At 39.6% G+C, this 14,663-nt stretch overlaps 1 protein-coding gene across 1 annotated transcript in view; it reads right to left on the reverse strand.

Annotated features, from left to right (window-relative positions):
* Positions 1 to 7,903, reverse strand: part of LOC149747750 (echinoderm microtubule-associated protein-like 6) — a 54,679-nt gene extending 46,776 nt beyond the window's left edge. Inside the window, exons 1-3 of the mRNA XM_089922491.1 lie at positions 7,778 to 7,903; positions 6,230 to 6,421; positions 2,623 to 2,721 (exon numbers count right to left, since the gene is read on the reverse strand). Coding sequence (XP_089778617.1) covers positions 2,623 to 2,721; positions 6,230 to 6,421; positions 7,778 to 7,903 — 417 coding nt within the window. The remainder of the gene's footprint in view (positions 1 to 2,622; positions 2,722 to 6,229; positions 6,422 to 7,777) is intronic.
* Positions 7,904 to 14,663: the final 6,760 nt, after the last annotated feature.

Below are 14,663 nucleotides of genomic sequence, written 5' to 3' on the forward strand. Positions count from 1 at the left end.
AGTCCAGAAATAAACCCTTGCACCTATGGTCAACTGATCTACAACAAAGGAAGCAAGAATATACAATGGAGAAAAGACAGTCTCTTCAATAAGTGGTGCTGGGAAAACTGGACAGCTACATGTAAAAGAATGAAATTAGAACACTCCTTAACACCATACGCAAAAATAAACTCAAAATGGGTTAAAGACCTAAATGTAAGACTGGATACTATAAAACTCTTAGAGGAAAACATAGGCAGAACACTCTCTGACATAAATCACAGCAAGATCTTTTGGATCCACCTCCCAGAGTAATGAAAATAAAAACAAAAATAAACAAATGGGGGCTAATGAAACTTAAAAAGCTTTTGCACAGCAAAGGAAACCATAAACAAAACGAAAAGACAACCCACAGAATGGGAGTAAATATTTGCAAAGGAAGCAACCAACAAGGGATTAATCCCAAAATATACAAACACCTCATGCAGCTCCATATCAAAAAACAAACCAAAAAAAAAAAAAGGGCAGAAGATCTAAACAGATATTTCCCTAAAGAAGACATACAGATGGCCAAAAAGCACATGAAAAGATGCTCAACATCACTAATCATTAGAGAAATGCAAAGCAAAACTACAATGAGGTATCACCTCACACCAGTCAGAATGGCCATATGAAAAATTCTACAAACAATAAATGCTAGAGAGGGTGTGGAGAAAAGGGAACCCTCCCACACTGTTGGTGGGAATGTAAATTGGTACGAAAGAATGTAAATTGGTATAACCACTATGGAGAACAGCATGGAGGTTCCTTACACAACTAAAAATAGAACTACCATATGATCCAGCAATCCCACTCCTGGGCATATATCCAGACAAAACCATGATTCGAAATGATACATGCACTCCAATGTTCATTGCAGCACTATTTACAATAGTCAAGACATGGAAGTAACCTAAATGTCCATTAACAGAGGAATAAAGAAGATGTGGTATAAGTACAATGGGATACTACTCAGCCATAAAAAAGAATGAAATAATACCATTTGCAGCAACATGGATGGACCTAGAGATTACCATACTAAGTGATGTAAGTCAGACAGAGAAAGACAAATATCACATGATATCACTTATATGTGGAACCTAAAAAAATGATACAAGTGAACTTATTTACAAAACAGAAACAGGCTCACAGCCTTCGAAAACAAACTTATGGTTACCATAGGGGAAAGGTGGTGGTGGGGAATAAGTTATGAGTTTGAGATTAACATATACACACTACTATATATAAAATAGATCATCAACAAGACCTACTGTATAGCACAGGGAACTATACTCAATATTGTATAATAATATATATTGGAAAAGAATCTGAAAAAGAATGGATATATGTATATGTACAACTGAATCACTTTGCTGTACACCTGAAATATAACATTGTAAATCAATTATACTTTAATATAAAATTAAAATTATATTAAAAATAAGTAAATAAAATTAATAAATTGAGAATAAATACTGATATAATTTAATGTAGAAAAAAAACCAAATGCAAGAATCACAAATATTTTCAACCTGCTCATTAAGTACTAAGTTAATACCAGTTAAATAGCAGTAAGTTAATATCAATACCTGGTGGTAAAGCCCAAGCATCACTATACTCTAAAAACTTCCCAGGATGTGTAGCCAGTGGTGGGAACCATTGCGCCAGAGGGGTGCCAGGCCTCTTCCAACACTAACGTTTCATTGCTGATCACTCCTGGACTTTCTGAGGACTTAATCCTCGAATACAATCTGCCCAAACGTTCAGTAAAAAGTATGGGGGCCCCTTAAAATGAGAATTCTCCCTAGATGAATATGCCCTTCATATAAAGAAATCTTTTAGAGTTCACACCAATCAAGAGGCAGTGAATTTACATTTAATTGAGGCCTCATTCTGCATGGAGTTATACTTTGCAGAAATACAGAACAACTAGGAATCAATGTAAGACAGTATGCAAATTCATTTTTTTAAATTAGAAAATCAAGACAATAAAATAGCCAAATTATTTTAAATTATTCCAGACACTTGAGAAATAGATTTCTGACCAGCTAATGCACATGCCTGCTTCCTACCCCATCTTGCCAGCTATGGCTACATGGAATTATCATCTACGATCACAATGACTTCAATATGAATGGTAAGCAGGCCACAATTTATATTCCAGTTTCTTGAATATAACAAAGAATCACACAGTTGTCATTACATTCATTTGAAATTCAAATGTATACACTTGTAAACATACCTTGTGAATATTATTTTCTAACAACTATTTCCATTTCTAAATGAATACACCTAAACAGTGCATATAATTTCAAATTCAATTCTACTTTTATTTTATGAAGCTAAATGCCAGTATCAAAAATCTGTTTTGCCTATGAATAACAGTAACAATTTAAATAAAGCATCTGATCACCAGAAGAGATCATGCCGACAGAGCTACTAATCATAAATTAATTTTTATAAACAGTAAGATTTTAAGTTGCATATGGAGGGAGAATCTACACTTGAAAATTTTATTTTAAAAAATACAACTCTGAGAAGCTACATCACAGTTCCCATATAGTAATGAAACCTGCATGGCTTGATCCAACAAGGTCTTCTTACCCGGTCAGAGTGGCCAGTGGCTGAGGCCAGAAGTTTTCCCTTCCTCCAGTCCCAAATGCAGACTGTGTTTTTGGCATCCAATCCCACAGAGGCTAAACGCTAAGAATAAGAACAATAATTTAATACCAGAAAATGATGGGAAAACTTCCTATTATCCATTCTGTCTTTCGATAAATAGTTCTTATTACCTACTAGGGGCCAAGTATTGAATTTCTTGTGAAAAAAATGATTTCTCAAAACCCATCTTAAATCCAAAACTAAAGATATCACAGTAGATATTATTCATTAGCATATACTAAAATTTCAACAACCTAAAACCTACAACCAATTTGTCCTTCTTAAACATAGGAAACATGCAAAATCTCATGAAGTCTTTGATTAATCAGTGGAAACCATAGGAACAGAACTAGAAGGCAGGATTTAAATTTTCAAATTTAAGATCTTAATATGGTTTTAAGAGCATCTAGGATTCTGTAGTCTAAAAGCCTCACCAAACTGTTAAAATGAAAGTGTTTCACAAACACATGGAGAAGAAATCCCATAAATGAATATTATCTTCATTCTTCTTAATTTTCATAATTTCACAAACATTTGGAGTGAATACAGAAGGATACATAATTTTAGTAAAACTACTCTGGTACTTCATCTCTCAGTCTAAATTCATTGGATTCAGATCAGACCTTGTCCTCAAAGGGAAAAAAAATCCCACACCTGAGTATATACAAAATTAATAGGGTCAAAACACATATTAGGGACACCAAAATCAGAGCTTCTAGCAGCATAGAAACAAAACTATGTAATCGAGAGAGGTCTGGGCTGGGAGTAAGTAGATTTGGCTTCACTTTTGACTTCATGATTAGCCAGACATAAGACCTTAGAAAATTAAACTCCTTAAATTTCAGTTTTTTCAACTGTAAAATGAGTGTAAAATATTTTTTCTGTCTACAAAGTAGTATTGTTGTATGGATCAGTGAAATAATGTAAGTCAAAAGGTTTTAAAAACATCACTACCCAAGTATAACAGTATGTGAGCTTATGTATTTCACTGTGTGTGTGTACGTGCATATATATGCAATGATAGATAGCCATATATGGCTAAATACATTTAGTGTTATGCAGAGATTATTCAGGTTTCTTCACTAAAGGTAGCTTCCATTAGGAATATTCAGTATAAAAAATATATAGCTGGAGGTTTTAAAATAGGTGCTTACTGAAAGGAGGTCTTTGCTGTAATTTTCAATTGAGAGTTCCAGTAATGGAAATGATTTTAAGACATGGTTGTATTTTTATCTATATATGAAAATTTGAAGTGGGTGAATTCCATTCAGCTTATTTTTTTCTTTTCTCTTTACTTAAACAGAAAAAGCAGTTAACATAAACATGGGCACTAAAGTAAAACCCACATAAGAAATGTGAAGAAGACTGAGAAAAAGCCAAAAGAAATCTATTCTGTTCATTTGCAGTGACAGGCCCTATCGCTACCTGAAAAGCATTTCAATTGCCTTTTGATGCTTGTGAGGTGATGGTCCATTTGTTATTTTCTAAATATCGCTCGATTCCAGTGAACTCTGTCCAGGGACAAAGGCAGATCTGAAGCAATAGGCATCAACAAGCCACGAAATCCATCACAGCAAACAAATAGGAGGTTATTTTTCTCAACTGACAGTTGTGGAAGTACCATGCAGTTCATCCCTGTCTCTATCTTCAAAATGGAACCTAAAAAAATAGCTAGGATTCTAACACAAAATAACATGAACAAAGAACTAAAAGTTACAGCTGGATTTCCCCCTGCTACATTACATTTTTCTTGTGATTTTGATAAAGAATGTTTGCTAGAACATTGATAAAGAATGTTTGCTAGAATTTTGATAAAGAATGTTTGCTAGAAAAGCAAAATCAGATAGAGAATGTGCATGTAAGTTCACATCAAAGCATTCATTTACACTTGTACATACATATGCATCCTGACACATTCATTCAGTTTAGTCAGGAAGTCAATAACTGCAAATCTGAACACATGTTACTATCTAGCTATTTCTCTTTAGACCTGGATATACAATAGAACTTATGCATTATCCTGACTAAACTGGACAAGATTATAGAGTAGTTAAATCAAAAACATATTTACCAGGGGTCCACATATATATTGAATCTAATTCTGGAAAGAAAAATGAATAGAATGATCACTACTCTCTCAAAATAGCAGAAAACACAAAGTAAATCTTAACTGTTTAAAAAGTGACCCAAACCAGGTCAAGTCCTATCTGAACTACCTGCAAACTCTCAGTTTGGTCAATCTTCTATGAATAATTTCACAGGTCTTTCCACAATATGGACTTAGAGAAGTAACTCTAAAATTTACCAAAAAATAGACTGAAGGAACTAACTGGCATTAATACAAGAGTGAAAGAGACAGAGGAAGGGCGTCCTAGGAACGTGGAGAAGGCTAGGAAGAAAAGGCATGGCCTTCGTGAGGAGGTAAATGCAGGGGGAGCCAGGAATGAGGCCTTTACGCTTCCACTCCCTTCTCTTTAACATCTTTTAAAAATTGAGATAGAATTGGTATCTATAACACATTAACAGATCTGGAAGTCCACAGAAAGAGAGACACCTTGTTGGAATGGGAGACTGGGAGGGCTTCATGAAGACCTATGAAGTGTCTTGGAAGAATGAATCACTTTAAGGGGCAAACAGGGTGAGCAGGGCACTGGAGGTGAAGAGGGCAACATGAGAAAGTGTCTGGAGGTGCCAAGGTACCTGGTCTGGTAGAGGAATCTCTCTGACTTGTCCAACTTGACTGCAAGGGAATAGTGAAGAGAAGGCTAGAAAAGTTGGTCAGCCTAGAATGCCCAGCCACAAAGTGTGGACTTCATTCAGGGGGTACGCCAAGCTTCTGTTGTTTTTAAACAACGTTCTGACACTTTTTTCAGTTGGTAAAATGCATTAGCAAGAAATTGACTGTGTGAAGACCAGTTAAGAGGTTACTTAAACTGTCAGGCATGACACAGATTTGGAACTTAAAGGATGGTGGCAAGGAGAATGGGAAGGAGAGAATGAATGTCAGAGTCACTGTAAAGAAACTAATAAATACACATGGATCAGTGACTGCTTGAATTGAGGTGAGTGGGTAGGGGAAAGGAGTTAGAAGTCACCTCAAGGTTAAAGAATCAAATAGAATCTTCTCAATGAATTATTAGGAGGTGATGCTATCTTCTGAAAGCAAGGGGAACCAAGGAGATCCTCAGGGCTTGAGGTCAGTGAAAAAGGTTCAGTCCAACCCTCATTCCAAATAGGAAGCTAACAATGGAAGACAAAGTAGAATCACTGAGTCACTATGAACCCAATCAACATGAAGTTCACAACTTCCTTTCTGGAGGCTTTTTAACCTAATAGTGAGACTGGGGGAACCAAAACTAGGTCCTATCCAGAGCTGGATCTCAGCACCATGAGTGTGGAAAAGGACCAAACATATGAGGATTCTAAGAGGCTGACAAGGGGAGATAGGGAGGGCTGATAGACCTTCTGAGCCTATACGCTATGTGCATTATAATTCTAGGTGACTTGTGAGAAGTCATTAAAGAAAAAGAAAATGCAAAAAGACACATACCTGTCCATCCGAGTCGAAAGCCAGGCAGGCGACTCCATGTGTATGGACATCTTTAAGAATAGACACAGTCTGGACATTATAGGAGTCCCATATACATATATATGGCTCCTTCCCAACTTGGCCAGTTGCAACAAGGGTTTTATCTGGGTGTAAGGCAAGGCTGAAAAAGAAAAAGGCCTCTTTCACATCTTCCTATTGAACAAAGTTAAGAAAAACATTGATCATCTTTTATCCACATTTCTCATTTTAATCATCTAACAAGATAATCCCAAGAGAAAGAGTCCAAACTGTCGCCAAAGTAATGAATTAGCTGATTGGTCTAATAGAAACATTCAACTTTGGCAAAGAGAGGCTTAGCACAGTTTAACGATAATTTCATCTCATCTTACCCGCTTGGTAACCTTGAAAATCAGACAACTGTTATAATTCTGTGATTCTATGTTCTATCATTGCCTTATGTTATGGTATTTACTTACTGATTTTGAAAATATTACTCAGCTTTCAAATTAACTTTTGACTTTAAATTGGAAAAAAAATGCTGTTGCCAGGAGAAAGCGTACTTCTCAGAATTAATTAAACCTGCTTGCAGAAGCTCTGGATACCATCCTCATTAGGATTTCAAAGCATGGAGGGGGGTTTCAGAGTCAAGTGCTGTTTCTGTATCTGCTGCCATAGATTATATATTTTAAATGAAAATTTCTATTTTACACAAATCACTGTGACACTAAGAGAACCACAAATTACTATGCCTGCGGTTTGTGTAGAATTCTTCCTACATCTGTAGTGCAATCAAAATAAAACTGTCAAATGCCAACTAGAATTTCAAGGAATCTGTAGCAGTTAAGAGGGAGAAATGTAATCATTATTACTCCTAGATGAGAAATCACTTGAACGTTTTAAATTCGTTATGTAAAGGAGTTGTGCCTTTCTAAAAATAGGTGTTGGGAATTAAACGAAAGACCTATATAAAAAACTAGCAGATGACTGTTTACACAATAAACAAAAGTAGAACTTTTTTCCTTTTCAATTTCAGCATCTGTTTACAGTTAACAGAAGCAGAATTGTTTTTTCCTTTTCAATTTTCAGCTTGATTTTGATAAGAATATATGCTCTGGAATCAGAGCATTTGGATTTACACCTGGATTTGCACATTGGCTGCCCCTCAATACCTCTAGTTCCTTGGACATATTACTTGATCTCTTGCCCTCAGGTTCCTCATCTATGAAATGAAGATAATATATGAAAATAGATGATATAATGAATACAGAGCAATTAGCACAGAGGAAGCACTCAAGTTTCATTATCATCATTATTTGTGTAACTGGCAACAGACAGATACAACCAACATAGGCATGTCTCTGTGGATACGGGTGTTCTTTTCAGAAACAAACTACTTTCTGCTTCTCCCCCGGCCCCCAATTCTGCAACCACCAAGCCCCACAGTCTGTTCTGGTGTCTCTCATCCCACTGTGCTCACTTCCTGGGTCTCCCACCAAACCTAGTACCATCTTTTGCACAGGACCCCGAGTGCTGGCTCCCTTTCCTTACCGTCGGTGCTCCCAGGCCCTTGCACCCTGGCGCCGGGGTGCAGCTGGCCTTCCCAGGAGCTCCCAGTGCCCCCATCCACAGGTCTTCAGTCCCCGTGATGCCTCCTAAGCTGGAGGTCGGCTCCATTTGCACTCTCCCTACGAGGCTGGATGCTTCATCGAGTTTTGGTTTTTCCTTTTTCTTTGTAAGCAAAAAGGGTGGAGTTGGAGCTGCCTGGAGGGTGAGCTTTGTGGTTTTGGCTGCAGGGTGCGGGGGGGGGTGAGTGTGGGTCCAGATGGAGGGGGAGGAAGAGGATGGGTTGGGAGCGCTGACCTTCGGGGCGTCTCACAGGAATCAGGCCCAGGCGCTTCTGCCGCCACCGCCCTTCCAAGAAACAGCCCCATCTCACGAGATTTCGGGAGTTCTGCGGAGGCGGAGGCTTCCTGGGATGAGAAACACCTGCGTGCTCCAGGTGCCAGTGAGGACGCTCCAGTCAGAAAGGAGTTTGGCTCACACCACCAATCAAGCAAATCTCAATCTGCCTCACCTGCCCTCCCCCCACCCCCTGTCCCCTACCCCCCACCGCCAGCCATACTCACAGGGCACTCTCCCCAGGGGCCTGGCAAGGCGCTGGGGACCAGGCTGTGGCCCAAAGGCTGTGCAGTGGGGAGACTGCCTGAGTTCAGAACTTGGGAGTGAAATGCACGCAGGCGGGCCGAAAGTCTATCATCTTTCAGGAAGAGGAAGGACAAATTCAATATCTGCCATGGTCCAAGGCTGCAGCAACCCTTATGCACTATGTCACTGCACGTCCTCGGGGGGGCCAGTTGTTCCTCCTGGCAGCAGCGAGCTGTCTAGAATTCACCCCAGGAGACCATGGCTGCCTTTTCCTCAAGCCTTTCCCCTGCAGCACCACCTCAGGCATTGCTCTCCCTTTCTGACCCAGTCCAACTGCCTGCGCCCTGCGATGGGGGAGCCGGCCTCTCCAGGCAAGCCCCTCCGTCAGGAAACGTGCTCCTCTTTCGAACTCTGTCAGGGAGTCTATGGGCCTGGGGCTGCTCTGGATGGGGGAGTGTGGGGTTTCCCGGGAAGGCAAACAAGGTGCAGGTGATTTCCTGGCTTCAGCTGTGATGGGAGTGAACGTGGGTCCTGATGGAGGGGAAGGGAGGAGAGGATGGGCTGGGATGAGAAACACCTGGGTGCCCCAAGTCTGAGTTGGCCATCTTAGTACTTGCTGGAAAATAAATCCTCTGGGATCGTTATGAGGAGTAAAATAAAAAGAAGACACACATAAAAGGGTAGCTTTTTCACAATAGGTGACTGTTAGAGGCTTTAAAACATTTTAAGCTTGTAGAACACTTCAGCATTCAGAGTTGGTGAGAGAAGACCAATAAAGTATAAAAGTACCCTCGCAATATCAATTTTGCTGGGATACCTCTGGTCCTTGATACTTTCTAGATGTCCTAGAAAATTGCAAGTAGATTATGGAGTGTCATACTTGTTTCATTAAAATAGTGGATGGAAGCAGTCTATGAAAACCCTATGACAATTTAGTATATTTTAGTTCATTCATTCATTTGTTCAACAAACCCTTATTTAAGGACCTATGAAATGTCAGGTGGTGCCATAGATAACAGAAACAGAAAATACACTGCCCTTCTTTCAAGAAGCCCACCTTAAAAGGAAGGACAGACACATAAAATAATAACGGGCAGGCCAGGGCAGCCTTGAAAGCCCTTTTAATCGGGCCAGAAAGTTAGGGCATCACTGACAGTCATGAGCAGGATACAACATAAATAGTTTCACATGTCAGGAAGGTAACCCTAGTAGCAGTGAGGAACAGTGGGAAGAACAGATGGGTGAGGGCTGTTAGGAGAGGAAGCAGAGAGGCCAGAGACTAGGTGAGAGAGAGTGAGGTACGACGGGGGCAGAGAGGATGGAGAAGAAGAGTCAAGAGATATGTAAGGGAAAGAGAGCAAGAGAGAGACAGGGTGAGGGTGTTTGAGGCTAAGGAAAAGCTTGAACATGTCAAACCTGACAGTTTTTTGCTTAGGCAACTGGGTTGATAAATCACAGAGCTTGGCAGCATTAGAGTCTGAAGCCTGATCCTGGGAAAAAGATGGCCTTAAGTCGACCTTAGTCTCTGCCAAAGAGACTCCCCAGGTTACACCACACCTGAAGTCCCAAGAGCTATGAAGAAGAGGATTTGATGAGACTGTCTGTTCCATGAGGGCAAGGGCTGTTTCTATCACTCTACATGGTTCCTGGAACATCGTGGCAGAGTAAGCATTAACAAGGTGCTTGCGAGAGGAATGCTGGACATCAAGAGGTGAGAAGGGAGGATGGTCAGAGCGTCACCATGCTGCTCCCCCATCCCATGCCTTGGGCCCCCTCCGTTGGGAACAAACAGATGTCAGAAACTGAGCTGGAAAAGATAAAAGTCAGAACAGCTGAGCATTTTGAAAATGACAAAAATAACATTTCTTGGTTGAAGGAAGCCACGTGGTTGACAGGGTCTTGGTGCTCTGGCCGGGTGTCAGGCCTGTGCCTCTGAGGTGGGAGAGCCGAGTTCTGCACATTGGTCCTCCAGAGACCTCCCGGCTCCATGTAATACCAAACGGCGAAAGATCTCCCAGAGATCTCCATCTCAACGCTAAGACCCACCTCCACTCAATGACCAGCAAGCTACAGTGCTGGACACCCTATGCCAAACAACTAGCAAGACAGGAACACAACCCCACCCATTAGCAGAGAGGCTGCCTAAAATCATGTTAAGGTCACAGACACCCCAAAACACACCACCAGACTCAGTCCTGCCCACCAGAAAGACAAGATCCAGCCTCATCCACCAGAACACAGGAACCAGTCCCCTCCATCAGGAAGCCTAAACAGCCCACTGAACCAACCTTAGTCACTGGGGGCAGACACCAGAAACAACGGGAACTACGAACCTGCAGCCTGCAAAGAGGAGACCCCAAGCAGTAAGTTAAGCAAAATGAGAAGACAGAGAAACACACACAGATGAAGGAGCAAGGTAAAAACCCACCAGACCAAACAAATGAATAGGAAATAGGCAGTCTACCTGAAAAAGAATTCAGAGTAATGATAGTAAAGATGATCCAAAATCTTGGAAATAGAATGAAGAATATACAAGAAACGTTTAACAAGGACCTAGAAGAACTAAAGAGCAAACAAACAATGATGAACAACGCCATAAATGAAATTAAAAATTCTCTAGAAGGAATCAATAGCAGAATAATTGAGGCAGAAGAACAGATAAGTGACCTGGAAAATAAAATAGTACAAATAACCACTGCAGAGCAGAATAAAGAAAAATAAATGAAAAGAATTGAGGACAGTCTCAGAGACCTCTGGGACATCATTTAACACACCAACATTTGAATTACAGGGGTCCCAGAAGAAGAAGAGAAAAAGAAAGGGACTGAGAAAATATTTGAAGAGATTATAGTTGAAAATTTCCTTAATATGGGAAAGGAAACAGTCAATCAAGTCAAGGAAGGACAGAGAGTCCCATACAGGATAAATCCAAGGAACAACATGCCAAGACACATATTAATCAAACTATCAAAAATAAATACAAAGAAAAAATATTAAAAGCAGCAAGGGAAAAACAACAAATAACCTTATGGGGATTCCCCTGTATGTTAGCAGCTGATCTTTCAGCAGAAACTCTGCAAGCCAGAAGAGAGTGGCAGGACATATTTAAAGTGATGAAAGGGAAAAACCTACAACCAAGATTACTCTAGCCAGCAAGGATCTCATTCAGATTTGATGGAGAAATTAGAAGCTTTACAGACAAGCAAAAGCTATGAGAATTCAGCACCACCAAACCAGCTCTACAACAAATGCTAAAGGAACTTCTCTAGGCAGGAAACACAAGAGAAGGAAAAGACCTACAATAACAAACCCAAAACAATTAAGAAAATGTAATACGAACACACATATATATCACTAATTACCTTAAATGTAAATGGATTAAATGCTCCAAAAAAAGACATAGACTGGCTGAATGGATACAAAAATGAGACTCATATATATGCTGTCTACAAGAGACCCACTTCAGACCTAGGGACACATACAGACTGAAACTGAGGGGACGGAAAAAGATATTCCATGCAAAGGGGAATCAAAAGAAAGCTGGAGTAGCAGTTCTCATATCAGACAAAAGAGACTTTTTTTGTTTTTTGTTTTCTGTTTTTTTTGCGGTACGTGGGCCTCTCACTGTTGTGGCCTCTCCCGTTGCGGAGCACAGGCTCTGGACGCGCAGGCTCAGCGGCCATGGCTCATGGGCCCAGCCGCTCCGCGGCATGTGGGATCTTCCCGGACCAGGGCACGAACCCGTGTCCCCTGCATTGGCAGGCGGACTCTCAACCACTGTGCCACCAGGGAAGCCCCAAAATAGACTTTAAAATAAAGAATGTTACAAGAGACAAGGAGGACACTACATAATGATCAAGGGATCAAACCAAGAAGAAGATACAACAATTATAAATATATATGTACCCAACATAGGAGCACCTCAATACATAAGGCAAATGCTAACAGCTATAAAAGAGGAATTGACAGTAACACAATAATAGCAGGGGACTTTAACACCTCACTTACACGAATGGATATCATCCAGAGAGAAAATTAATAAGGACACACAAGCTTTAAATGACACAGTAGACCAGATAGATTTAATTGACAGTTATAGGACATTCCATCTAGAAACAACAGAATACACTTTCTTCTCAAGTGCTCATGCAACATTCTTCAGGATAGATCATATCTTGGGTCACATATCAAGCCTTGGTAAACTTAAGAAAATTGAAATCATATCAAGTATCTTTTCTGACCACAACGCTATGAGACTAGATATGAATTACAGGAAAAAATCCGTAAAAAATACAAGCACATGGAGGCTAAACAATACACTACTAAAGAACCAAGAGCTCACTGAAGAAATCAAAGAGGAAATCAAAAAATACCTAGAAAAAAATGACAATGAAAACACAACAACCCAAAACCTATGGGATGCAGCAAAAGCAGTTCTAAGAGGGAAATTTATAGCAGTACATTCCTACGCCAAGAAACAAGAAACATCTCAAATAAACAACCTGACTTACACCTAAAGCAATTAGAGAAAGAAGAACAAAAACATCCCAAAGTTAGCAGAAGGAAAGAAATCATAAAGATCAGATCAGAAATAAATGAAAACGAAATGAAAGAAACAATAGCAAAGATCAATAAAACTAAAAGCTGGTTCTTTGAGAAGATAAACAAAATTGATAAACCATTAGCCAGACTCATCAAGAATAAAAGGGAGAAGACTCAAATCAATAGAATTAGAAATGAAAAAGGAGAAGTAACAACTGACACTGCAGAAATACAAAAGATCATGAGAGATTACTACAAGCAACACTATGCCAATAAAATGGACAACCTGGAAGAAATGGACAAATTCTTAGAAAAGCACAACCTTCTGAGACTGAGCCAGAAAGAAATAGAAAATATGAACAGACCAATCACAAGCACTGAAATGGAGGCTGTGATTAAAAATCTTCCAACAAACAAAAGCCCAGGACCAGATGGCTTCACAGGCGAATTCTATCAAACATTTAGAGAAGCGCTAACACCTATCCTTCTCAAACTCTCTGAAAAAATTGCAGAGAGAGGAACACTCCGAAAGTCATTCTACAAGGCCACCATCACCCTGATACCAAAACCAGACAAAGATGTCACAAAGAAAGAAAAGTACAGGTCAGTATCACGGATGAACACAGATGCAAAAATCCTCAACAAAATACTAGGAAACAGAATCCAACAGCACATTAAAAGGATCGTATGCCAAAATCAAGTGGGGTTTATCCCAGGAATGTAAGGATTCTTCAATGTACGGAAATCAATCAATGTGATACACCATATTAACAAACTGATGGAGAAAAACCATATGATCATCTCAATAGATGCAGAAAAAGCTTTCAACAAAATTCAACACCCATTTATGATAAAAACCCTCCAGAAAGCAGGCATAGAGGGAACTTACCTCAACATAATAAAGGCCATATATGACAAACCCACAGCCAACATTTTTCTCAATAGTGAAAAACTGAAACCATTTCCTCTAAGATCAGGAACAAGAAAAGGCTGTCCACTCTCACCACTATTATTTAATATAGTTTTGGAATTTTTAGCCGCAGCAATGAGAGAAGAAAAAGAAATAAAAGGAATCCAAATCAGAAGAGAAGAAGTAAAGCTGTCACTGTTTGCAGATGACATGATATTATACATAGAGAATCCTAAAGATGCTACCAGAAAACTACTAGAGCTAATCAATGAATTTGGTAAAGTAGCAGGATACAAAATTAATGCACCTAAATCTCTTGCATTCCTATACACTAATGATGAAAAATCTGAAAGATAAATTAAGGACACCCTCCCATTTACCACTGCAACAAAAAGAATAAAATACCTAGGAATAAACCTACCTATGGAGACAAAAGACCTGTATGCAGAAAACTAGAAGACACTGATGAAAGAAATTAAAGATGATACAAACAGATGGAGACATATACCATGCTCTTGGATTGGAAGAATCAATACTGTGAAAATGACTGTACTACCCAAAGCAATCTACAGATTCAATGCGATCCCTATCAAACTACCAATGGCATTTTTCACAGAACTCGAACAAAAAATTTCACAATTTGTATGGAAACACAAAAGACCCCAAACAGCCAAAGCAATCTTGAGAAAGAAAAATGGAGCTGGAGGAATCAGGCTCCTGGACTTCAGACTATACTACAAAGCTACAGTAATCAAGAAAGTATGGTACTGGCACAAAAACAGATTATAGATCATGGAACAGGACAGAAAGCCCAGAGATAAACCCATGTACATATGG

Source organism: Delphinapterus leucas, chromosome 13 (genome assembly GCF_059928025.1).
Source record: "Delphinapterus leucas isolate spDelLeu-1000000601 "Yukka" chromosome 13, BTC_Dleu_Yukka2, whole genome shotgun sequence".
Taxonomy (NCBI): Eukaryota; Metazoa; Chordata; class Mammalia; order Artiodactyla; family Monodontidae; genus Delphinapterus; species Delphinapterus leucas.